General features: G+C 52.3%; 1 protein-coding gene across 1 annotated transcript; it reads left to right on the forward strand.

Moving 5' to 3' along the window:
• Positions 1-4,990: 4,990 nt before the first annotated feature.
• BckdhA (Branched chain keto acid dehydrogenase E1 subunit alpha) lies at positions 4,991-22,004 on the forward strand. The gene is made up of 8 exons (XM_003740543.2): positions 4,991-5,198; positions 7,647-7,814; positions 8,038-8,233; positions 11,128-11,291; positions 12,350-12,599; positions 12,734-12,885; positions 12,961-13,077; positions 21,610-22,004. The coding sequence occupies exons 1-8, from the start codon at positions 5,106-5,108 to the stop codon at positions 21,775-21,777; spliced, it is 1,308 nt and encodes a 435-aa protein (XP_003740591.1). The 5' UTR covers positions 4,991-5,105; the 3' UTR covers positions 21,778-22,004.
• Positions 22,005-25,051: the final 3,047 nt, after the last annotated feature.

The raw sequence follows: 25,051 nt of genomic DNA on the forward strand, positions 1-25,051 counted from the left end.
GAAAAATACACGGGCACTCTCCATTATAAGGGCACTCTCTATTATGAGGGCAGGTTCGGGGAACTTGGAAAATGGAGGAGTATTCTCGGTCGGTGGACACTCGCCATGATGCAGCGACCTCCCACGTCTTGTGGTTAAGTTCTCGCGTGTTGACACCTTCGAACGGTCAGCTGTGTGAGTACGCAGCGGGATCGATCTCGCGTGAAAGTTAGAAGATACCTTCCACTCAAAGACTCATGGCTCCAGTGGAAAATATACAGGGGCACTCTCTAATATACGGGCACTCTCTATTATACGGGTAGGTTTCGGGAACTTGAAAAATAGACGGGCAGGCCCGACTATTAGAGAGAATACGGTATTCTCTAAGATTCCAATCTTTCGGGGCATTTGGGAGCTGGGCAGCAGTCGACATTCAGGAACGCGTCCGTGAGACGCGTATATGAGAGAGGGAATCTCTCGCCGGAATTACTTACTCCGGCCTCGCTCATCCCGAATGAACGGGTGAAAAGTCATTCCGATACATTGTCGAAATTCGACGGTCTCGGCTCTCTTGCCACCTCTATGTGATCGATACGGCTCAGATTGAAGGAGATATGCCCGGGACGAACCCAGCAGGGCGAACTCGACTGTCTAGGGCGACGAATCTCGTAGTCAGCAAAAGTTTGTTCGATCCCTTTTCACGCAGAGTACCCCGGGGTTGAGCTCGGACTCCATGACTTTTACTAGGAAGAATACGTGAGTTCGCTTGTGGTATAATTAGATCGAATGTATTTCGCACGGCGAGTCGGCACCCTACTTGAGCAATATCAATAAGAAATCGTCGGCGTAAAAGGACTCCCCCAGCTTAGGCAAGCGCAGGATATTCGACCAAAGTTTCAGATCAGATCAAGGACCCTTTTCGAAGGTTCCACAATCAGGAGCACGGACTGCTCTGACATTCATTCGGATGCGGTTGAAGATCAGAATGCATCCCTGGCGACGATTGGACTCATCAAGGCTTTTATTCAGGATACAAGCGCGATCCCTTGCGATATCAGAAATTGTTCATTGCTTGGTTCGTGGACTCGCAGCGACCGCTCGTACAGTCGGGACAGTCTTCAGCCTCAACGACGCCGACTCGGGATGATCGTGATGACGATGGAGGTGGTTATTCCTGGAAGAAATTCATGAGAAAACGAGCGGCTTTCCTCACTCGAGACATGATTCAGATATTCAACGTTGTGTCATTCGTGGGAGTATTTTCTCTTTCCTCGATCTTGCGGGAGGGAGATCTAGGCAGCTCATCGCCGAAGTGTGACAAGAACTCACCCGCTCGACAGGACCCGAATAATTTGCTGCGGGACTTCTTCAACGGTGAAATGGGCGCTCGCTGGCTGATCGTCCTTCACTCCGGGCTCGTTGGATTTCACTTCGGCTCGGAAACCGTTCTCATCAGCCACGTATTCCACTCGACGATGCAATCCGAAAGCATCTGTGTAACTGAGACGAACGAATTAAATTGACAGTCAAGAGTGCCGGGAACTCATTCTCCGCCACGACTCGAATCATATGTACCGTGAATCATAATCACTCATCACTCACCCGTAGCTCCCCTTCACGATGCCCTGAGCGTTGGAGCTCTCCTGGCGGAACTGGTTATTTCCGTATTCGTCTTGGATATTGTACCCGAAATCATAGGGTTTCGGGATTCCGTGAACTTCCTGTGAACGATGGAACGTTTCGTGATGAGCTCGATTCGCGCCTCTCGGCTCGGTCTCAAACGACGGAGGGCTCTCCAGCCATGTGCACAGATGCACAGCTAAGATGGCGGCCCCGCAATACATAGTATCAGGGAAATCCTTTCGGAGCAGATCGACCGAAGTGCGCATGAATTCATTGAGAGCGGCGAATGATAGATACCTCGACAATCTGTCTCTGGAATGGAGCCCTCGAGTGTCTTGGCCGAGCTCCGGGATCCTGTTGCGACCTATAAGGTAGCACGTTTGCGACACGCAGATCCGTGGTCCCCTGCGTTGGAGCAGTCGATGCAAATGAAGAACAAACGAGAATCAACGCAACTCGGAGTGACTGAAAAGAGGCCGAATGACTTCCCACCTTGGAAAGAGCTATTGATGGCAAGCAAGGGCTCCATCAACATCGCTCGCGCGTTGCACAGAATCCACCCAGAATTTCCGAGCTCACCGAATCCTGGAGACAAGTATGCTCCTCATGCTGAAGAACTCACCTTCATGTTCTTGGTAAGAGGAACAGCTTTGAGCACAAAGGGTTGACTCGTTCCATCTTAAATAGCGCAGATGAGTTGCAGTCCGCCCACTGGTTTTGTCTTTCTCTTCGAAGAACAAACAAAAAATCCTTCGTCGAAGGGTGTTGTCACAAAATAGCTGGGGATTTTCGCGATGCTTGTTAATGGATCACTGATTGACTTCGGTAAGATCGTTTCGGTGATCTGCTTGATGTCTTCGGATCTCCAGATGCCAGTTCGCCTATCGAGGTGCTCTTGGGACGCAACGAACGGGATGAGACCGTCTCCGAGAGAGTACGCAAACACTATCGCGTTCCAGATGAAGGAAAGCTCCTTCTTGATCAGGTTCTGACGAGAAGTTTACAGCGCGCTCATTGTCAACAAATTTTCTCAACAGGGGTGTAGAGCGCTGACAGTAACAGGAATCATTTAGGAGTCGTTCCGATGGGCCGCTCCCAATCACCAGCTCATAGTCTGCTCCGTCACTGATTCTTGTTTCGTTCAGGGTCACCTCCATTTTCCGGGAATTCTTGTAGTCCGGTACCACCGCGGAAAGCCCGGTGTTGTTCTCGAAGTCGTACGGCAGATTTCGGCCTCTCCACATCACAATTACGTGGATGGACTCGTCACATCGATGACCGACCTCAACGCCCCGTTGAGTGAGTTGAAGATTTGAGATTCAGCTCATTTATTCCTGCTCCGTTCTGATTTCCGGTTTTTGTTCTGGAGTCCCTGTCTTCGAGCTCCGTTTTCCGGAGAAGTCAAGACACCTCGGGAGCATGTCGATGCCGGACGCGGACCGAGATCATTGGCTTCTCGCAAACAAACATCAATTGCATATCTGAACCTTTCATTCCACCAATCGGTGTATAGTTTCCATTGTCGATCGTACTCTGATATTTGCTCGGAATCCGAAGCGTCGGATTGGTGTTACCAGCGTTCGAAAGTGGAGCATTTGATCGAAGACACCCCAGAGGGCACTACTGGTCCCGACCGATACGGCACATAGAAATTCAGAGGGCAGCTGCTGGGGATCCTGCTCGGTACTCGATAAAGCTCCAAGACAAGAGTTCAGTATCCTCATGAACGATAGGATCTTACATCGATTCCCCCTTTTTCTGGCACCAGAAATTTGGGACTGCTCTCCGTATTGAGCACCAAGGGACCCTGAACGCTGAGTTATGAAAGGATTTACCGGAAGAAGCTTCCTCAGTATCCTCATGAATGTTCGGGCGAGACTTGGTGATTGGACCGTGGTCGACTCAAGAGATTTGCTCAACTCGCCTTCCTCTTCACGAACTGACATTACTCCCTGAAACGTCCGTTGAGTCGGGAATTCCCCTTAGATAGATCCTCCATAGATGTGAAAGCGTCGGCAAATATCCCGATAATAATAGAGATACACCTCCAAGACAATCGCTTTCATCAGCAGAGGAATCTGGTCGGGAGTCGAGAGTACGCATCAGGAACCAGTGAGGCTCCGATGGAGCTTTGTACGATAGGATCTTACATCGATTCCCCCTTTCTCTGGCACCAGAAATTCGGGACTGCTCTCCGTATTGAGCATCAAGGGACCCTGATCGCTGAGTTATGAAAGGATTTACCGGGAAGAAGCTTCCCCAGGGTGACCGAAGTTCTTAACTCCAGAGAACTCGCTGAACTGAGCTCCGCGAAGTCTACCGGTTAGAATTGTCATTGTCGGGTGAAATTCCCAGGATTTTGTCTCAGGTCAGGAGGTTTTTCTGTCGTCACTATCGCCACTGATTTGATGTCGCCAATTGTCACGGTGAGTGGTGCTCGTTGATTCGGAGGAGCTGTCGCCGAGAGACTGTCGTCATCGTAGCCGCGTCGCTCGCTAGCGTGATGCTCATGTGGTCGGATGTGGACGGCCCCTTCGGTTTACATCGTGTTTTTCCTTCCGCTGCTCAACCTGACATGCCAAGACGTCTTTAGCGGAATGAGCGGAGCTAGACTCTAACAGCTACCGTCAGCCCCACCACCGAAAGTAGCGGCGGCTGTGAAGTTCATGACAAGCAGAACAGAAGCATCAACAAATCGTTTCTCTCGTTCTTTTTTTTCATTTTAAACAATGCGCCCATCAGCACTGAATAGTCATTTGTGAGCGCGCGTTTTCCATACGTCAGACGCGCTGGCGGCTAGGAATAGGAGCGACGTTGAGAGATGAGGAGAAACTTTGGGGAGGTGGAGTGAGACATGGGACTGCCACAGAAGCGAAGAACAGTCCGCTAGTTCAAGATCCACCTTCACGCAAACCTCGTATTTTGATCGCCACGCAGCGTTCCCAAGTCCGCTGAAAACCGCGATCGCCATTCTGAACATTCAGCATGAGAACGTGAAGCGGGAACATCAGTCCTATCCGGACCGATCTTCTGAAAACTCCGAGGTCTCATGTTGAATAGTGGTCCGCTGCGCTGATTCTCTCTTCTAGGGTCGATCGTCGAACCTCTGCGCGACGTGGAGGAGCGTCTACCACATCCGACTATCCGTCTACCTCATCCGACTATCCGTCTACCTCGCTTTGTGACCATCGAGCAACCCGAACTGATGATCTCCCTAAACTCGATTGGATCTGAGTCTATCTCCCTTCTGCCGAACGGTACGCGGCAGAGGCGAAAACGAGACATGGGTGCGAGGCGAGTCGACCTCTGCGATAAAAGAGCGTCGAGCTTTGAGTATTGATAAGTCCGATTTACTACGCATGCGCATCTTCTTGACATGTCGTCTGCTAGATTCGGTGTTTGCAAATAATATCTACGCACAGCGATTCTCTCGCGGTACATTTCGCGTCGATGTACACCTATGAAGAGAAGTTCTGTGAAGTAAGATAAGTCAGCTGAGCGAGATGCTCCGACACTTGGTTCGCGGCTTGGGCCTCGGGTCTCGGGTGCTCAGAAGCACTCCCGTTATTCGGCGCGCGGGCTTCCACAGAGCCTCTGTAAGTATCGACTGGATACTGAAGGCATCCTCTTACAGCTGATCAGGCAGACTGAATTCAGGAACATGATTGCCTCATGGCTCCGGACACGGCGGAACAGTTGTGATCATGACGGCTGGAGAGGGTGCAAGTCTAAACATGTTATTGAAGCCTGGGTGCTCAATTCCCCCGCTTTTTCCGCGCGAGGAGAATCTTGGCCGGACGATTGAGATTAGATTAGAAGAGGACATTCCTTGATATCAATCGCAAGACACTGCTCTTGTCACCCGCAGAACTCGGAAGGAGGTTTTCAATTGGTTTTTCATGAGTTTCCATTATTGTGGCCTCTGACATGCGCGACTCAATTCACAGATTTACGAATCATTATGCGATTGACTGAGCTGAAGATAAAGCGGGTCCCGAAGTCTCGACGATTCGCGAGCAGCAATCGCCCGAGCTCCGGAATGGATAGCTTACGGACTTTCCGCCTGCATTGCTGGCCTTGAAAGTCGTTCTCCCGACTTTAAAAAAAGCGGATACCTATTCATCAAATCCCCAATTGCTCCATTACGATATCAGCCGGGGGCTCACCAAGCGCGTAGTGGAAACAGTGGCTCAGATTGATGTCATGTTCTAAGACTCTCACGAAACCGCCCCAACGCCGTTAATGTGAAGAAGGATTTTCTCAAATTGGACGGCGGTTTCAAATTTAGCGACAGACATCTGTCAGTCGGATGTCAATGCGTGCCGTCGATGTGCGTGCCCTAAACCATTTCGGTGCATGTATGTTTATTCACGGGACAGTAGCTGGCGCCTTGTTTGAGCCTAGTAACTTGACGAAAGGACACATTGATGGTCGGACGGTCGGATGGTCACTCACTCATGCACCCTGGCGGTCGGTTAGCCCGTCTTTTCGGAATTGTAGCCTCGGCTCGGTTCGTGTTCACGATTTCATTCATGCCTGCGTCGACTCGCTCATTTATGAAGTTCGTCATCGTTGCGGTTTTCGTCTGCAGCCGTCCACGAGACCACAGAGTCGACCACTCGTGTTAACGACATTTCTAGCTCTGATGACCAGAGAGTCTAGTAAGTGAGCTAGAGCAGGAGGATCTGGCCGCTCGAATGTCACGGTGGATTGCCGCGCTCCGAACTCGTTCACGGTACGGCCGCGCGTGTCTGTCGGAATCTCGCTCCTTGGTCGGGAACGTAGGAATCAACTCGAGCTTCAGCTCCTCCAGATCCAATCCGGGTACTTTACCCCTCGGAGCAGCTTCAATGAGGGATATGTTTCGGTTTGCATCGACCAAGAGCGACAAAGGACGAGATACGTACTTCATATACGAACCCTGTTCCCGAGCGGACCACTCTCGACGCTATTTGCTCCGTGAGCTCGCCGGAGACGTGCGCAGCGATCCGACGAAGTTTTCGTGAGAGATGTGAGCGAATTCGTGTGACTCGGTTAGCGATAGCGGCAACCAACGACCGAGCCATCCTGGCCTATCTCGGTGGCCTTCGCACACTCTTCGTGAAAAGCCATTTGCGGCCATGTTCAAGATACAAGCACATCATTAGCATGTAGATATTTCCTCGTCCCCTTCACACTTGAGCTTCCTCCGCGAGAACGAATGAACGAAAAACGAACAAACAAACAGGCGAATGGGCGGGAGAACGCGAGGAGTCTGCTTGTTGAGACATTGGGGGTCGCATGGTGCTGGAGTAAAATTTGAGCAGGATCCTTCAGTTTTCACACCGGTTGAGGGAACGAGCGAGCTCGAGGCGGCAGAGATGGTACCCGAGCCGCTCCATTGCCCTGATATTGTTGTTGTTGTCCTTAAACAAGGCGGTGTCGTTCGCGAGGGATACGTTGCGTGGGAGAATAACGAACGGGACCGACCCTAAATGAAAATCCTTCGGCTCGTTAATTCGCCGCACGAGATCCGCGGCGCCGCGTGAATATCCTGGGAGGTCTCGAGAAACGAGTTCCAACGATATAGAGACAATCGGAGCGACTGCGCAACGCCGCCTGTCTTTCATTTTCGTTTCTGTACCGCCGGCGCCGAGTGACAGATTTACGCGACCCGTACCGAATTCATATTGCGGCTCCTTGTCCCTCGCTTCGTCAATTTGTCAGGTCGTGTCGTCGTCGTCGTGATAATCTCAGAAGTTGTTGCATCGGGCTGACACCGAGTGCCGATTCACTGTGTTTATTGTCTGAACCAGTTGAGCGAGGCCTTTATGCGCGGATAAACTTTTTGCGGCTTGCGTGACGGGTTCACTAAACCCCGCGACTGGTGGCAAGAAAAAGATACAAACTTACCCAGACGAGAAGAATCAAGTCGGCGCGAAGTGTCATCAGAAACACCGAGACAATACGGAAAGAAAAACCTCAAATGGACGCTCTCGCTCCTACGCGGCCGTTTTCACAAGTCAGATCGCTCTTCGGCCGACTAACCAAAGAATCGACTTAAGGTATACTGCAACGATGTTGGCGGCGGAGAAATGCTCGAATTCCCTGGCGCTCGGACCCGCTGGACAGAGTCCCTCCAGATGTTCAACAAGGACTCGTATGAACCGCTCCCCGTCTACCGGGTTATGGACCCCAATGGGAACGTCATCAACCCCGAACACGACCCCAAGGTGAAATATAGCCTCTCTGTGTTTCTCTGCCCGTTCATATTTCGCCTCGTTCCGTCGCTTTCTCTCGTCGGATACATTCGTGTGGCGAGTCCGTGTCGATTCGTCGGAAGCACTCGCAACACATGACCATTCACAGCTCTTCGGAGAGAATTCCTCCTCCGCGGATCTCCGTCTATATAATCGAACTCCGTGCCCGGATAATGTCTCTGATTTTCTTCCCTAGATCCCTGATGCGAAACTCATAAAAATGTACGAAGGCATGGTCACGCTGAACGTCATGGACAAAATCCTCTACGAGTCCCAGCGTCAAGGTCGGATATCGTTCTACATGACGTCGTTCGGCGAAGAAGGCACACATTTCGGCAGCGCGGCTGCTCTCGACGACAAAGATCTCGTTTATGGGCAGTACCGAGAGTCCGGTAAGGCACGCAAAATTTTGCTCCACTTAATCAAAGTCGCCGGCTAAAGTGGCTCCCGGGCCATCGTGCGTCGGTTGGTCGGTCAGTCTGTCGCTGGGCGTCTTCGGGCGATCTGTCAGTGGTGGCTCGGCGATCCGACCGCTGCCGGTCCTAGCCATTTGCGGTTTGCCGTCCTGGTCCCGAGTGTACTATGCTGCAGACTTCGGTATTTGAAATGTGCAGAGCACAAGCCAAATGTAAGAGTCATTTCAGTCGAGTGTAGCAGGAGTGTCTCCTATTCGGCGTATGCTTTTAACCAGTGATTGTCTGCGTCGTCTTCAGCGGCAAGAAATGCTTTAGGCGGATGGCTGGCTGACTGAGTTGCTGTCGTCCTTTCGTCGCGACGCCTCACCAAGTGGAGGAGTCCATCTGCAATCTGGAGTTAGCCTCTGCGAGGGTGAATTATAACATTCCACCATCCAAGCATTCGCTTCACGATCCTCGCTCGCTCACCAGCCGGCCTGTCCGCCCGCTTTCATCTCGCTCGCTCCCGTTTCCGTCCCGCACAGCCCTGGCCTAACCGAACGCCAGCAGCACTGACTGAGAGCAAGCAAGAAAGGCCTTCTCCGCTCGCTCGCTCGCTCGCTTGCTGCCGGCTTGCCTGCAAGAAATGATAGCATATTTCCACCCCAACTCGCCATTTTAGTTAGCTTTATTACTACTGGCACCGAGAGCAGAGCAAGTTTCGGACTTTCGCCAGGAGTCTGCCCGTGCGGCTCGGTCAGGCAGACAGGCAGGCAGGCGGGCGGGGGTATGCGGAAAACGAAAGGGAATTATGAGGGCTCAAGGAGGGGGACAAAGACCGCGGCCGGTCGGCCAGCCGAGAACATTCAGAAGGAGGGAATGTTTTCGCGCAAATGAACCTTCGTCGTCCTCACGGCCAGGCAAACGGACATCTGGAGAAGGGAAAAAAGAAAAGAGAGCATTTCGCTAACCAAAACCTCGGGGTGAAGGGTCTCGTCCGAGGCTCGGCGGTGATTCTCCTGCTGCCTGTCCGACCGTATGTATGTTTCGAGACGAATGGGGAGAAGAGGCCTAATTTCCTATTCTTGGCAACGTGTAGATGCGGAAATCTCTGCGCTTCGCTCCACGCTGACGGCGTCTCATAATTGTTCCAATCATCACCGACTGAGATACTCCCTGAGAATTCCGGACAGAAGGGAGCAGGGCAGGGAATAGGGAGATGATGTATCGAACGGCGGCACGGCCTTCGAGCGAAAAGCGTCGTCTTCCTTGCTGCTCCGAGAGGGTCCGACCAAGCCGCATATCCGATGAAATGGGCGGTCAGGGATCTCCTATGCGAAGAAATCTATAGGAAGCTCATCGTCTGAAACATCCCTTGTATTCGTCTCTTGATTCGCGCGCTCCATCGCCCCCGTGGCGGAGTCCGTGTGCTGGTCAGTCGGCTGAAGGTTCCTCTATCTGATGACGGAAGCTGTTTCCCTGGGTCTTTTTCCCCATGCAGCGGCGGCATCGGTGGCGGCATCCGCGCGTTCGGTTCTTTTTGGTACGGTGGTCTTCCATTCTTCTTCTAATTCTTCCCTCCGTTCTCGATTGCCAGTCTAATGCCCCGCCAACTGCTCGCTCCTTCGACCGATGGCTGACCGGTCGAAAGGATCCGGCCAGCGAGCGAGCGGAGCATCTCCCTCTCATCCGTGAGAATGCAATATGCCCTCACTAGCGCTGATGCCGCCAACCTCCTCTTTCCCGTATCCCATTTTCCCCCGCGCTCCCATGCCTCGTTGTCCATGCTTCCCCAGCCCTACCTTGCTCACATCTGCTCATTTAGAAGAGGGTTCGGCGCTTATTCGGTCGGCTCTCTTTTTAGCTCAGTTCTTCTTCTTTTTTCCTTTCTTCTCGCTGGCGAGTGTCCGGCGGACAGACATCCAGCCAGCCAGCTAACTGCCATTATTTAGTTTTATTTCACATAGCAGCGAGCCGTTGCTCGCACCATGGGGCTTTGCTTTCCCCGCGACTATTTCTCCCTTCAACGATCCCCATCAAAGCCCCGCCCGCCCGCCTGCCTGCCTCCCTCCACCCCATATTCTTGGCTCGCCTCTTCTTCAGAGATCCGCGTTGCCCCTTTGTTCCCTCCAGGGTCGAGTCCTCGCCCCCCCTCTTGACAGACGGAGAATCCCTCTCATCTCATTCGGTCGAGCAATGCACGACTGACCAGACTAGCTGCTCGGCTGACCGCTCGTTTGCCAGGCCGCTTGGCGGACTAACCGTTCACCAAAACTCGGTGGACTCTCGACAAGGCATTCGGGCTTTTAGGTTTATCCAGGAGAATTTTCTCTCGCCCGACGGCGAGGCGTCTCCTCGTGAATTTCGAGACGACTCCAATGATTTCTCGATGAATGTTCCACGTTGAATGTCCATGAGGAGGAGCGTATCCCTGATATTCACCGATCCACGAGTGGCGACTCCACGGGCCATCTTTGACCTTCCTGAGCTCGGCACTGATCGCGCTCATCGTATCTGGCGAGACCGAGGGAATGGAACTCGTGATCTCGGACATCGAGGATTATTATTATTCATCATTATTCTAACTGAGAGCCCCTAACCCTTTCTCACTGAACTCCGCGAGGAATATTCGACAATATCCCTGAAAAGGTCCCTATCGTGTTTCGGTTCTTGAATCATCTTCTCCCGAGAGGCTCAATCGATGGTTCAGAGCGACCTCCGACCCGACTCCTATCGATCTGGGAAAGTCGCGTGAAGGAGACGTATCGTTTGCCCATTCGGGAAAACTCGCGAGTCGGTGCTCACCCGAGGGAGCACACGTGAACTCGTGTGCTCGTGAATTCGAGGCCTAAAGCTATCGCAGCAGCGTAACAACGAACTGTCTTCCACAGGGGTTCTCATCTGGCGAGACTTCGGAATCGTGGAAATGATCAACCAATGCTACGGTAATTCGTTGGACGCTGGCAAGGGACGTCAAATGCCCGTTCATTACGGGTCGAAAGAAAAGTCGTTTGTAACCATCAGCTCTCCACTTACGACACAACTGCCTCAGGCTGTGAGTATCCTAGTAAATGGAAGCTCATTCGCTCGCTCTCAATCTCTACCAAGCTCCGGGTTCGCCCCGCTCTCGATACTCCATGTATTTTCGACTCTTCCGGAGGCTCAACGTTCTCTATATGCCTCGCCCGGCCGATATTCCAACGGTGGCCGAAACCGGCGAAATTCCCCAATATCGCTTGGATGTCTATCGATCCTTCCTGGTTCACTCCACCTCCACTTTGAGCCGATCCGAACACGGCTGCATCGATTTTGCAGCGGGCGCTTTGCGCTCCATCCTGTAGGTGTACGTGCTTCTCATTTGAATACAACCCAAAGCCACGGTCATTGAGACATGCGTTCATGCATTTGTTCGTGGGACCATTCACCCGTGCGTGCACTCGATGGCTGCTCGTTCGCTCGCTCGCCAGCCAGGCGGCAGACAGACCGGTCGGTCCGCCGACTGGTTGTTCGGAGCTACAAAACATCTCCCTCGTCCTTCGTCGTTCCCTTCTTCCTCGGACTGAGCGGTCACTTTTTCCAAATGTAGACTTGTATCGATTTATTGCATATTCCCCACTGCAAGCGTGATAGCGTGGTGGTGCCTATGCCGGCGGGGGGAGCAAAAGAAGAACCGACGACCAACAAGCCGTCGCGGGGAACGTCGAAGAATGTTGCCATGGAAAAAGCCAGCCCTCCAGTCGGCCAGGTCGTCGAGCAAGTGGTATGTCGATTCAAATCGACAAACGAGCCCCTGGCGTAAAGTGCTTTCGGACTTCTCTTTTGAGGGTGCTACTACGCCCAGCGGGTGACCGAGCGGATTTGCACGCTGTTTCTTGCTTTGTCAAGAGGCTACTACACTTATACACACTTACATATGGGCGCGCCGCCTCCCTCGTCGCCCACGCTCGCTCCGGTCCGCCGACGGCCTTCCCTTCTCACCTCTCGTCTCCCCCTTCCTTCCACCACTCATCGAGGACGGCGCCCCCCCCCCCACGTTACTTGCTCAGACGTGTGTAGGTAAACAAACCAGGGCATGAGAGCTCGCTATTATCGAGGCAGCTATAATGATTGCAGGTGGGCTCAGCGTATGCTTTCAAACGGGCGAAGAAAAATCTCGTTGTCATGTGCTACTTTGGCGAAGGAGCTGCTTCGGAAGGTGACGCGCACGCTGCATTCAACTTTGCGGCCACTCTGGAAGCGCCCGTGATCTTCTTCTGCAGGAACAACGGTTACGCGATTTCCACCCCGACCAAGGATCAGTACAGAGGCGATGGAATCGGAGCCAGGGGACCGGCCTACGGAATCGCGACAATCCGTTGCGATGGTAAGCGAGAGGCACCTCCGACTCCCATTCACCATCGCATCGGCCGAATGCCGGAGTTGTTTTCGCTCTTCTAGTACAATGCGCGCTCCTCAATACAGTCGACCATGGAGAAAGACGAACGCAATTCCTTCCAGGCAATGACACATTGGCGGTTTACAACGCTACGAAGAGAGCTCGCGAATATTGCCTCAAAGAGAACAAACCGGTCCTCGTAGAAGCCATGACCTACAGACTGGGCCACCATAGCACGTCGGATGACTCCACGGCCTACCGGAGCATTGACGAGGTGAGATTTCGCGACGCATGATTCGACTGACGTCATCAGCGGATTAGCTCTAGAAGTCGAATTTTTATTTTCAAGGTGAAAACTTGGGAGGAGAAAGCTCATCCTCTCGTTCGGTTCAGAAAATTCATAACTTCGAAAGGTCTCTGGACAGATGAGCGTGAAGAGCAGTTCCGCGACGAAATCAAAAAAGAGGTAAGTCCGCGAGATCGGTCGAAGGCTCTTCCCTCATGACATTCCTACCTCGAGGTCGAGGCCTGTTGAAAGGAAACCTGCGGTCACTCGTCATCCACGATGGACAGCACGCACCTGCTGTGACGGATGCCGGTTTTCTCTCGCTGCGAGCCGTGTGAGCGGAATCGCGCCATTTTTCTCCGCGCAGAGGATCGCGCAGGATCTCGAAATCGTCCCTCGTACATTTGAGGTTGACGTACACCTAGGTCCCGGCCGTGCATTAGACGAAGGTTCACGGCGACGACCGACGGCCGCGACAATGGTCGCATCATATTCGCTTCATTGGACAAACGCCTCGAACGCTTTTAGATGGAGGACCCTCGACGAGTGGGCTCGCCAGCGAGCGAAAGCTCTGCGATGTATATGGATGGTTCCTCGGTTGAGTTAAGCAAATGTTTGGCTCCGCGATGGAGACCTCAAGAGGGAAATCGGCGGTCAGCTCGGATGTACCTAGGTAGAAATACGAAGCCGTGATTCGCAAACGAACGATAGTGGTGACCGAGGATACAAATTTACCATCATTGCCAAATGAATACCGACGAGGCTATTCGTCTCCATCCGTCACCCGAATCCTCGCCGGTTCCTGCTCATAAAACTCCTGCACGAGGCTCCGGTGGAGCCCTATCGGCGGGGGTGGCAGGTCAGAGTCATCAGGAAGCGGCCACGAAAACGTTCTTCATACCGCCACATCGGTCGTCTAATTGAATTTCCGCTGATGGAGCATGTTCTCGCGACAACATGTTTGAACATTTCCCGAGGAATTACTCGAATCCCCGAGCTCGACGACGGCCCCACCGGTCCCACGCTTTGATACGGACGCTGTAGGTAGTTTCGACCGACGCTGCAGTGTACTCCGGTTGGAGTTGCGAACAAGAGTGCCTAGAGAACTTCGAATTCTGTCCCCCTCGTCCGAGCGATTATGCCCCTCGAGTTTAGGCATCAACGACGCCGCCGCTCATGGAGCATGTCATGATGACAAATTTATGAAAGCTGTGGATCGTTCCCAATGGTGGTCAAACGCTCCCGATGAAGCCAATTGTAGGCGATAACCTCGGCGGGCGACCTTATACGGAGTGAGGCAGCGCCTAGTAAAAGACATGATGGATGAGCGATACACTCTGACCCCCGACAGACCACAGGACGGAGCGAGCTGAGAAGAGGGACCGCGAATCCCCGGCTAGACGATCCCCCTTCCGTATGGAGGAGCGGAACGCGGCATCGTCTATCTTATTTTTTGCCTCAGTGTCATCATTCTCTCGATGAGATGTTGACGTTATGACTGCTGTCGACGAATTGTCTTATCCACGATTTTTCCGCCCGGATTTTCGGACGATTCTCGCAATGATGGGGACACGCTCTCGAAAATCGTCCGAAACCTCCAATAGGCAAAGCCCGTGAGGGCGAATGCGGCATTTGAGAGAAGTGGAGACCCCTCCAAGCACTGGTTTCTGCGTGCTCGCCCCTAGGCGCAACTGAACGCCCGCTATTCCTCGCCGACTTCAAGGGAGCATCTAAGTGGCTGCGTCCATTCCTCTGGGACATCGGCTGTGAATACGCTTTATCCCTGATGGGTTTAACCCCGCTTTCGGGGTCGCGGACTTGGTATACCGACATCTCGCTGTGTTGATCCGGTTGTTGATGTTGTGCTTCACTTTCGATGGATCGGATGCGATTTGCACCGCACATGTATCTGATCTCGCGTAAAGAAGACAATCATCGCTCGCGAGGGAAATTACCTACTACCTAGGTAGGTAGGATTTTTCCCTGATGAGTTTCGCTGCGAGCGGAGACTTGCGCTCGGCAATTCAGTCAGTCAGGAATCAGACGTTGGATATTGTTTTCCTCCCGTGAACAGAAGCTCCCGCAGAATCTGGGAGATCAAAAACTCTTCCAAGTCGGCTGTTTGTGTGCAACAAACAAAAATATCAGTTTTGAAGTGATGCATCTCGAAAGAAATCTGCATCTCAGATGCGGCGAGAGAAAATGCAGCGGCAGCAGCGGTGATGGTAGTCACGCCGCGGGTCAGGGAGGAGGAGGAAGCCAAGCGCGTTTTGTTGGTTGTTGGCTGAAAGGAGCGACTCCCCTCAGTAGCAATAAAAGTGAAAATTGGACACAAATGCTTTTTGAATATTGCACCCGCGATCTCTCTTCCTCCCGCCCGCGCTCGTTGTCCGCGTCCTTCCTCTTGATCTCTATATCGGCGTTGATGCTGACGCGGCGACTGGCACCGGTCGGGCAGGATATTGGCCGCCGAGTGCTGGATTCCTCGAAGCCCAATCACGAGTATTGGCTTCGAGTGTTTCACGTTGAGGCGATGAATGACTTCATTCGCCAAGGTACCGCATATGTCCCGGAAGGAATCTTCTTGAAAATTCACAACACTGAACACTACGTCAAGTGCGTTCTCTGTGAGGACGGCGGTCTCGACGGGCTGCGTATCGCCTGCGATACACAGATGATTTCGTCTCCTCCCCCTCAGAAGCGCAATGGAGGACCACATTTCAGGATCAGGATGCAAATGATACGTTGTATGTACCACGCGCTCGTGGGTCGAATCCCATCTGGGGAGTCCGCCCTTCTAAAAAATGGGGCTACTTCAAGCCAGCTAGCCAAAAGTAGAGAGAAAAAAACGAGAATGCGAGAGAGAGCCATTTGTCGCCTCCTGTATCTGTCCGGGGTCGCTCGGGGTCACTTTGTGTCCCATGTCTAGCGTGTCGGTGTCTGTCGATGGGTCTGTATGCATTCACCACTGGCTTGCACTTTTGCAAACTGAGTTGGTCGCCTCCCTCGTTTGAAACAAAACGCCTCAGATTTGCTTCGAGCTTTCGATCGTATTCGGGCTCTGCTGTTGCAAGTATTCATCCCGCGGCGATGACGGTAGACCGAGGCTCATGAGACTCCTGAAGTTCGACGAGGAGTGTTGGACGGGTTTCCGGCGGATAATTGGAACGAAATGGATAACCACCGGTCGAGCTTCGCCATTTCCCGAGCGATCCCCCAATTCTATTGCAACGCTGCACGTCACCGGCTTCGGAACGTCTCTTTGAATTTCCCGCTGGTTTGTTCCCGGATCGCTCGGTCTTATTGCAGCCCCGCACGTATCACTTGTTATGACGAGACCCCCAAATCGCATTCACATTTTGTTTGCTTTGTTGTTCCCGTCTAGCTCCTTTTCCCTGCCTCCGGTATCCCGATTTCCTTTCGGCATACTCATAAATCAGACCTGTTCGTCGTCGGGAGTGCGAAGTCGACAGTGGCATCGCCCCGGCATCTAGTCGGCTCCAGGAGAGTCCTTCTCCTCCGCAATAGCAGCGCGGCAGCTAGATCGCTCCGACTGAAGATTTCGCCATTTACAAATTGTCTCTCCCAGCAAGCAGATCACGTGTTCGAATCTCATCTCTCCTCCGTCTATCGAGCGATGTTACCGGGAGTTGCATCGGTGAGGTTGGATTTTCCTCGTGTTTTGCGCTTCATTGCTCTCGGGCTCCCGACTAGCTCCCCTCTGGCGTCCGCTGTACCTGCTTGCCGTCTTACAACTTCATTTGCTCGATGCCCAAAGGAATGGTCGGCTCCGCAGCGTTTTCGCGACAACTGAAGTTCTGGATCCGACTCGGATCAAGTATCACGTTCTCCAACTAGTCCGTGAGCTGTCGATAATGCGGAATTCCTGAATTTAGTCCGGCGACCTGTAGTTTAGTTATTAGTTTGGCAAAATCGGAGGCCAGGCTCAGTCGGAGAGGTGACAACGTCATGAGGCTCGGATACATAAAAATTCACTAACCAATCGACACAAAATTAACGGCTCCGTGGTGGCAGAAAAAGTGCTCTGTTTTCAAGACGCTTCGGCAGAGCGGTGAGCTATCGTCAATGATTTGGATGGCTTACTCCTGTGCGCTTCGAGTTTTTGTCCACGGCGGCTGCGTTTTTCAGCCGAAATTCGATTCTATGCACCACTTACCAAGCAAGCGGGGAACCGACCGGCGCCGCCGAAGAATACGTCGACTACGACGACAAACTTCTCTTCAGTCGATGCCGATCGCATTCTGAAGGCTTCTGCTCGAGCGACTTTTTGTGCTAGGTTTAGTTTTTGTGTTCATAGATTTCCCGAGCACGCAAGCTAAACTTTCTGCTTGCCGTGGACAAAGACATTTCACTAGCTCCACTTTTCTGCAAGATTTCCCCTTTGATGCAGAAGTCAAGACAGCATCCCTTCTCCATCGCCGTGACCTTCATGAAATGATTAGTAAAGACTCTTCGTTATCTCCAATTGTTTATTCTACTGAATCGTGCTCTCTTATATACCCTCACACCCCCGGACTTTTGATCCAATCCCTCCTGGGATTGAGCGTAAAATGGGAATCATTCGGACACTTCTTGGAAAACTTCAATCCAACGGGGCCGAGATTTTCGAAGGGGGACCCCACTCGGACTGTAGTGTAAGGTCATTCCGGCCTCCGATTTTCTTGACGCCCTACACCAGCACTCAATTTCTACGGTGCCAGACTGAGCGACTCGCAGCTTTGAGCAGTGCCTTGTCTCGGACAGAGACGGGATCCTTGAATTATGAAGTTCTCCAACAACTCTCCGTGAATGAATCTGCGTGACTCACAGATCTGTAGGCATAGATCCGGACGGTGACCTAGCCATTCTCCAAATCGACTGCGCCAGTAAAGACTCTTCGTTATCTCCAATTGTTTATTCTACTGAATCGTGCTCTCTTATATACCCTCACATGATTAAAGCGGGAACTTTGGCATGACTGCGTTCTGTGAAGCTCGGTCGAAATTCTCATCGCCCGACGCAATGATTTCTTGATTTCTCGGTTTTTTCAGCCAAAGCCTCATTCCGACATCTACGCGATTCCAGACGCTTAGTGCGGAATTCTTCTGCGGATTACCCGGGAAACTTAACCGTATCATTCGTGAAACGTAATTCTGAGAAGGATGGAACTATTCTTCATACTTTCTTTTGAATGCGGCTCATACCAAGTGTGCTCGTTGCGGGTGCCCACAACGAAAGAGCAGAGAATGCTTATTGATTCTTTTGACGGCAGATTTCTCCAAATAAATCCTCAAAATTGTGCACTCGACGCTTTCGTGACCCCGCCACATCAATCAGAAAGCATTCCGTGCCTCGGCGATATAGGGGCTTGTTGAACGACTGCGCTGCGGCGGCGGTGACCACAATCTCTACGAAAACTAGAAACAGCAACAAGAGCATCGCGCATGTATTCAATTTCTGTTGAACATAACACAAATATCGACAACGAGACCTGGCTTTGATCTGGGTTTTCGATTTTATTCGTCGAGAGCAATTCGTGCCGCTTTCATCTCACAATAACTCGTCTATTCTTGCTCGCGGGCTTTCACGTCGACAATCTCTCGTCCTTGCGTAGACATCTCTCCGGAGCATCGGCAAAGGCTAATCAATGACATCGTCCAGGAGTCGTCGTGGTTCGAAGATCCATTGTCGCGTTTTCTCTCTAACGGGAGGAATCGACGACACGGGAGATTGTCGTGAGGCAAACCCCCAGTGGTCGAGGAGGTGGCTCCTTGGCAAGTAGCTCGAAAGCGAGCTCACTCTGTCGTCACCTCTGAAGTCGCTTCCGCTTCCTCGCGTGCGTCCATCACCCGAATGGATCACCGGATCTCCCCTTGAAATTGCATATGCCATGGCTTTTCTCTTTCCCAGTGGCCGTTCCAATCTGTCACGACAAGCCAGAGGGAAGCGCAAATTTGAATGTGATGATATCCTTAGAAGAGATCTGGCCTTCCTCTTTCTTTCGAGGGCTATTCCTGGCAACAATCTTCGTCGTCCTCGTCTCCCTTTTCTCGTCTATCGCCTCCACCTCCTGCGACAGCGAGCGAGGGAGCAAAAACCTCACGTTGTCCCTTTGGACATCGGATGCTTCTTCACAAGGCGAGGGCTGATACTCGGCGACTCCATGATGGAATGATGGGAGTAGTCTGATTGATGATTATCACCACGGCCATTTGGGATTGAGGCGTCTCAAAATCGAAACCTACTTCTTCCCCATTTTCGGAGGGCCTGGGAGCTCGTTACTAGCGGAAGATCAGCGTAGCGAACTCGGCCGCGATCGCCCGACATTGTCAAATTAAAAGTCCTTCTTCTCGAAAACTCCGGAAGCTTTTCGGAGCGATTCGGAAGTTTCTCGAATTCCTCCATGAAATTGAGGGAGAAGCCGCTACGCTTTATGATTGAGCGGGGAAAGGAGAGGCGGAACGACACTGATTTTCTCGCATTGGAAGAGGGACGGGAGAACAGTCAAGCGGGCCCCGTTTTGAGATCAATGCTGTCTTCCTTCGACTCGTCCCGTACGAATCTCGGGTTGGATTTACATTCTTCGCCCACTGGTCGAATCCAAATCTGAGGGCCGGAGGTTCTTGAAGCATACCTCAGGTAACCGCGGCTCCCCATTATTCCATTCGATGTATAGTGGAGTATTGATGGGCTAGATCCTCGATCTAGTGGAGAGTTCATGCTCGATGGACAAATCATCCTAATAAAGCCTTCGACTGTTCGAACAGCTTGGGGTTCCATACATGAGAGGAGAGCCTTCCCTGTCGCGCCACGCAGTTCGAAGAACCTGCGTGTTCCAATCGCTCTGCGGAACGGGGCTCCTCCGTTGGAACGGGCTTGGCTATGCAGCGTTGTTGGCTATGCTTTGGTTGGCTCCTCGGATCGAGTCGAGTGACCGTCAGCGAACTCGTTTCGAAAAGAGTAGGCGAAGAAACCTTCTGCATACCAAGGAGGGGTCATTCGGTTGGTTGGTGCATTCACTCAGGACATCTTCGCCCTCTTTTTTCCTTTCCAACACACTCTCGCGCTCGATCCGAGCCTCGAATTCCTCCTACTTTTCGGCATCTCCTCTTTTTTCCGTGAAGGCGTCTCTCTTTTGTTATTCTTCGCGTGGAGCATTCCTACCCTCCCCGCGAGAATTTCTCGGTTTCTAGTCGACCGGCCCCAAGAAGTTTTCTCAGTTTGTCAGATGGGAATTCCGCGTCGAGTCGAGATAACTTTTGCGCATCACACCGTCGCATATAGTCCTCTGGTCAAGGTTTCTCATGACGAAGGTCATGCGAAGGATCCCGGAAAGAAGACTCGGAACGGTAGTTCAAGGCTTGAACTTCAAGCCAAGGCACCCACAGGTCGTGTCGCGGGCTGAGCGATGAGATGTCGTGAGGAAGGAGCGCGAATTTCCGAATCTTCTCTCGCTGAAATTTCCGTCGGTGTCTTGCAAAGCGGCCTAGCACTCCAGAGAGAAAGCGTAAACGAAGTGAGAGAATTTGAAAATCTCCAACGAAAGCAGCGTGGGAAGAAGCGCGCGGCAAAGAAATAAATCTCCAATATAAAATCAAATGGGAACTTTATTTACATTTTCATTGCGGGATGCGTCCGTCCTGGGACGATTCCGACCGCCGTGCTCGTCCGTAGGTCCGTGCTAACCTCTGCCATCCATCCATCCTCCTATGCGACAAATCGACCGACCTCTTGGCTTGCACCAGCTCTCGTTCTCCGCCTCGTACACCGAAGGGCAACTGCTGCCATCAAAGAGACTCGCAAAGTCTCTCGCCTGCAGAGTAACGTACGTCTCATCAGACAGCATCTCACTGTGCGACCGACCGCCCGACCGACCGAAAACAGGAGCACGGCAAGAGACGGGACGCTTTAGGGATTTGGGTCCACATGCAATTATGCGACGCGACGGCTTCGATTCTCTGCCCGAGAGAATAGCGGACGGGTGAATAGAAGCGCTTGTCTTGTCGTTGGCGGCCTTCTCGGACTACTGCCGCGGTGGACTTGACCATGGACGGCTGCGCGCCTATATTGGGGCGTTGTTTGGCTTCCGGTGCTTTATGCCTTTTTCGAACGACCCGAGCCGGCCGGATGTGGTCGAGTCTGCGAGGGGCTTCTCGGCTTCCGATTCGTCGCCGCGCGCATTCAAATATTTCATGTTTTATTCCTCAATATCCGCCGTGCCCGCCGACCGAAGCGTCGTTTTCCCCCCCTCCGCGTGATATGTCCTCCCATTCGATATTATCGGCACGCTTTGAGCTCGCGTCGAGAAGGATCTTCGAGTCTCCAATAGCGGAAACTTGCGCGATTCCTTTGGATCGCAATCCATCGGAGATGCGTTTCAGAGCGAATTCAGATTCATCACTCTTACCGATGAGTACGTCGCTGAGTAGCGGACGCATTGACGGAAATCGTTGATGCTCGATGCTGGCACCGCGGACAGAGCCGGTGCTCGTTCTTGAAGTTTTCGGGCGAGTTCCCTCGATATTTTTCGCGATCAGAATTTTTCGCGTGAAAGGAGCCCATCGTCAAGAGCCTTCCAAGGGAGCGGAGGCGAATAGTTTGCTCCTCCGAAGCGGTGCACGATTTAGGCACGGAGAACAGATATTCCGTGGAATTCGTGATCGGACGCGCGGAGATGGACGGGAACTTATTGCTCGCATTTTCATTTTCCAGGTTTTGCGAGTCTTCCAAGAGGGCGAGCGTATAAAGAAGCCTCCGATCGACGTGATGTTTACCGATGTATACAAAGAAATGCCACTCCACATCCAAGAGCAAAGAGATCAACTTCGAGAGCATCTCAGCGAGTTCGGACAACACTACCCGTTGGAGCAGTTCCAGTGATTCGCAGCATGGCGCGAAGTCTGATCGGCTGAAGTTTGCGACGGAAACTCCGGCGTGCCCCGTCGTTCCGGCCCGTCCGAGGAGCAGACCTCACGAGCCCTCCTCTATATGCATTCCTGGACTCGTCCTCGACGTCGATCACACAGAATTTCTTTCTTCTCCGACGGTCGTAGCTCAATTCGTAACAAAAGGACTGTTGAACCTACTCGAATTCGGGAACGATTTTCACCCGGACCTTAGGGTTTTTAAAGAAAGGAAGTAATAAATTAGCGCAATCTTTCTTTCGAGTATTATTTGGAAGCGATTTTATTCGTTCCCGTTGACTGATACTTCCCGATCGCCCGAGAAGATCAATCGGTCGCCCGCTTGGACGATCGGCCGCTCGCTCGCCTAGTGCGCCGCCGCAACACACCGGCCACGACATCGGCAACAGGGGTCAGAATCTGTGAAGTGCCAGAACCCACGAGCGCGGGTTTCCACAAAATTGACGGTCATTTATTGTCGTCGCTGCCGGTGTTGTCGTGCTTGTTCTAAGTGCTGGTGAGAGCGTTTCACGTTCACGTCAGCGAGCGGTTCGCTAAATGATTGTCGAGTTTTGACGAGCTGACAGAACTCACACGAAGGGACCGACTGTGCTCGGCGATGACAACGGTGCGCGGTAACCAATTGTCGTCAGTCGCCGAGCGCTCGGTCAGAACTCAGAGGTCTACCCCTTTGTTCTGCTGCTGCGGCTGCTGCTCGAAGATTAGCTCAGGAGCTGTTTCTGTCACAGAGAGCCAGATGATGAGATGAGGCTCACGACAGAGCAGCCGCTGAGTGATCTCAATCTACGGATGATGAATTTTCGACAGAAATTTCCATTTGCAGAGAAAAGGTATGGCGGGAATGACCCGGTGGTGGGATAGCCATACACTGGTTGAATCAGTTTAGATGCGGTGTTGGGGTTCATATGTAGATATAAATCTCCCGTCTCCCTCTTTCTCCGGATCGATGCACTCACTCATAAGTGGATAAAGCCGTGAACGGCATAAGAACGGCATGAACATGATGATCTATAATGATCACTGTGAGGGAACTGACTTCCTTGGGGTCATCTTTGATAAATACTCACCGATAAATACTAACACCGGCACCGAACGACAGTTAGACGGGGAAGATAGCACAAGACGAAACGTAGACGTGAGAATCCAGAGCTGAGTCTGAGTAACAGGATTCAAACACCGACCGTCCGCGAAACAAGATAAATACATCGCGTGAGCTATCTGAAGAAGATATTTCGCTTCTAAAGCTGCTCAGACTCTATTTTCTTTTGCTCGCGACAAAGTTTCCCTACCAGCCACCGAGGTTCCGATACCGGTCATGAGTGATCGTCTCAGGAAACAGGCGGAATTTTGGAGAACGTTTCGGGATGCTGTAATTCGGAGAGGAATATCTCGATGCGTTCCTGGTTTCGCTATACTCGACGACGCAGCTTCGGACCGGATCCACGTCTTCAGCCGGAACATTCCGGGCTTCCCCCGAAAAATTTCACTGAGCGTTCGCGTCAGACGTGGGAATTCGCCCGACTAGGCAACTTATGCGGTTTTCGGTTTTGTCGCTCCACCGACAAAGCCCGACGAGAGATCAGAAATCCACGGTACGCTTCGAATACCTACTAGGGCCCTGTTTATTCCGCTAGTCGCTCAGGCGAACGGGGCGGGATCTGTCTCATTTGAATATGCAGCAACATCGGCGGCCGCACCGACAGCGCTGCCACCGCCAACGGCCGCCGGAGGCAAAGCAAGCAAGAAGGCCCTCGCCTCCTCTCTGGGACCCTTTCCCCACGACAACGGCAATGGTAGCAGCGGCGGCAGAAGGAGCGGTTTCGGCACGCGTTCGCTATCACCCGTGTTTGCATAGAGTGACAGCGGCCGCTGAAGCCGCCTCTCACAGTATTCCTCTTCGTAGGAGGGCCCTGATTAAAGGCCCGGCCTGGACGGGCGGCGAATCGGAGCGGGAAACCGTCGATGGACGCATCACGGAGATCGGCCAGCCCGCGCTCCTGGAGCGGGAGCCGAGCGCGGGATCGAGTCCCGGGCTAGGGTTTCGAGCCCGCTCCTCGTTCGGATCTCCTCGCAACCAGCATTGGTGATGGGCTCGTTGGCAAAGTGGGTGGTACGACGAGTTGAAGTGCTCTTCGCCCCGGAAGGGGGAGAGGGAGAGCTTTGAATAGAACGGATGCAATAACGAGGGCCGCCGCAGAGGAGAAATAAAGGGTTTGGGGTGGAGTTTCCGCGTGAAGAGTGAGTTTTAAAGCGAGCGCCGCGCGACCGACGGACTCAAGAGCTGATAGGCTACTGACATTGAGTATCGAGAGCGCGGAGTGAAAACCCTGCGATGTATAATTAGCTGAATCGATCATGGGCCTAATTAGGTTCCCTGCTGAATGAGAGCAATAAAGAGAATTGAAGTTGTCAGCTTCATTGGATGGATGGAGTTCGATGTTGAAGTTCCTCATGAATTCATGTTTAATCATCATCGCTCTCGACGATTTTTGAATATCATTTCAGTATCATCGAAAGCCGAATTGATTTTATGACGGGGTATTGTCAATCGACATCATAATGCTCGAAAAACGTCAGAAGCGATCAAACGAGGGATCGTGTCCGCGGATCACGTGCATCCTCCGAACACTCCGGACTGATCGTCGCAGCTCGATGCAGGAGAGTTCTTGACACGACGTGTGATCGGCAGCATTGACCGGTGCACCTATAGCGACCGCGAATGAAATACTTGCCCGCTTTTCGTTTTTAATCGCATCTACAGTTGCCAAGTATTTATAGCCACCTGTCCGAGTTCCGCGAACTTTTCGATAAGTATCATCTTTACTTGAGGAAATCGCAAGCAGTCCATTCTTTATCGTCAACAACATCTTCGGATGTCTTCGTTCGGCTTTCAATCATTTCTTCCACAAGTCCAGGCGACACTCTTTGAATGCTGCTCCACTGCAATATCTTCCTCTATTTCTGACCGAGAGTCACATCCAACCGAATCAATCGCCGATTACCTCAGTGTATCTGAGCCTGTTCTGAGCGCGAGGGCGAAGGGAAAAGTCTCCAATAGGGCAACATGGATATAGGACAGCTTGTGAAGTGTTTCAAGGCGGTGTTCGAAACATTGATATATCACACGAGGACCGTCTATTGAGCTCATTCAGGTGTCGAAAACCGGCGGACCATCAGCCAAAATTACCGTATCATCCCATTTCACGTTTTTCGTAATCATTTCGTTCAAG

The sequence above is a fragment of the Galendromus occidentalis genome, unplaced genomic scaffold (assembly GCF_000255335.2).
Source record: "Galendromus occidentalis unplaced genomic scaffold, Mocc_1.1 scf7180000077006, whole genome shotgun sequence".
Lineage (NCBI taxonomy): Eukaryota > Metazoa > Arthropoda > Arachnida > Mesostigmata > Phytoseiidae > Galendromus > Galendromus occidentalis.

Coding starts and splice junctions, on each gene's coding strand:
- BckdhA (XM_003740543.2), top strand. CDS start 5,106: ATGCTCCGACACTTGGTTCGCGGCTTGGGCCTCGGGTCTCGGGTGCTC. Junction 8,234..11,127: donor TGGGCAGTACCGAGAGTCCG/GTAAGGCACGCA, acceptor TGTCTTCCACAG/GGGTTCTCATCTGGCGAGAC. Junction 12,600..12,733: donor CGCGACAATCCGTTGCGATG/GTAAGCGAGAGG, acceptor AATTCCTTCCAG/GCAATGACACATTGGCGGTT.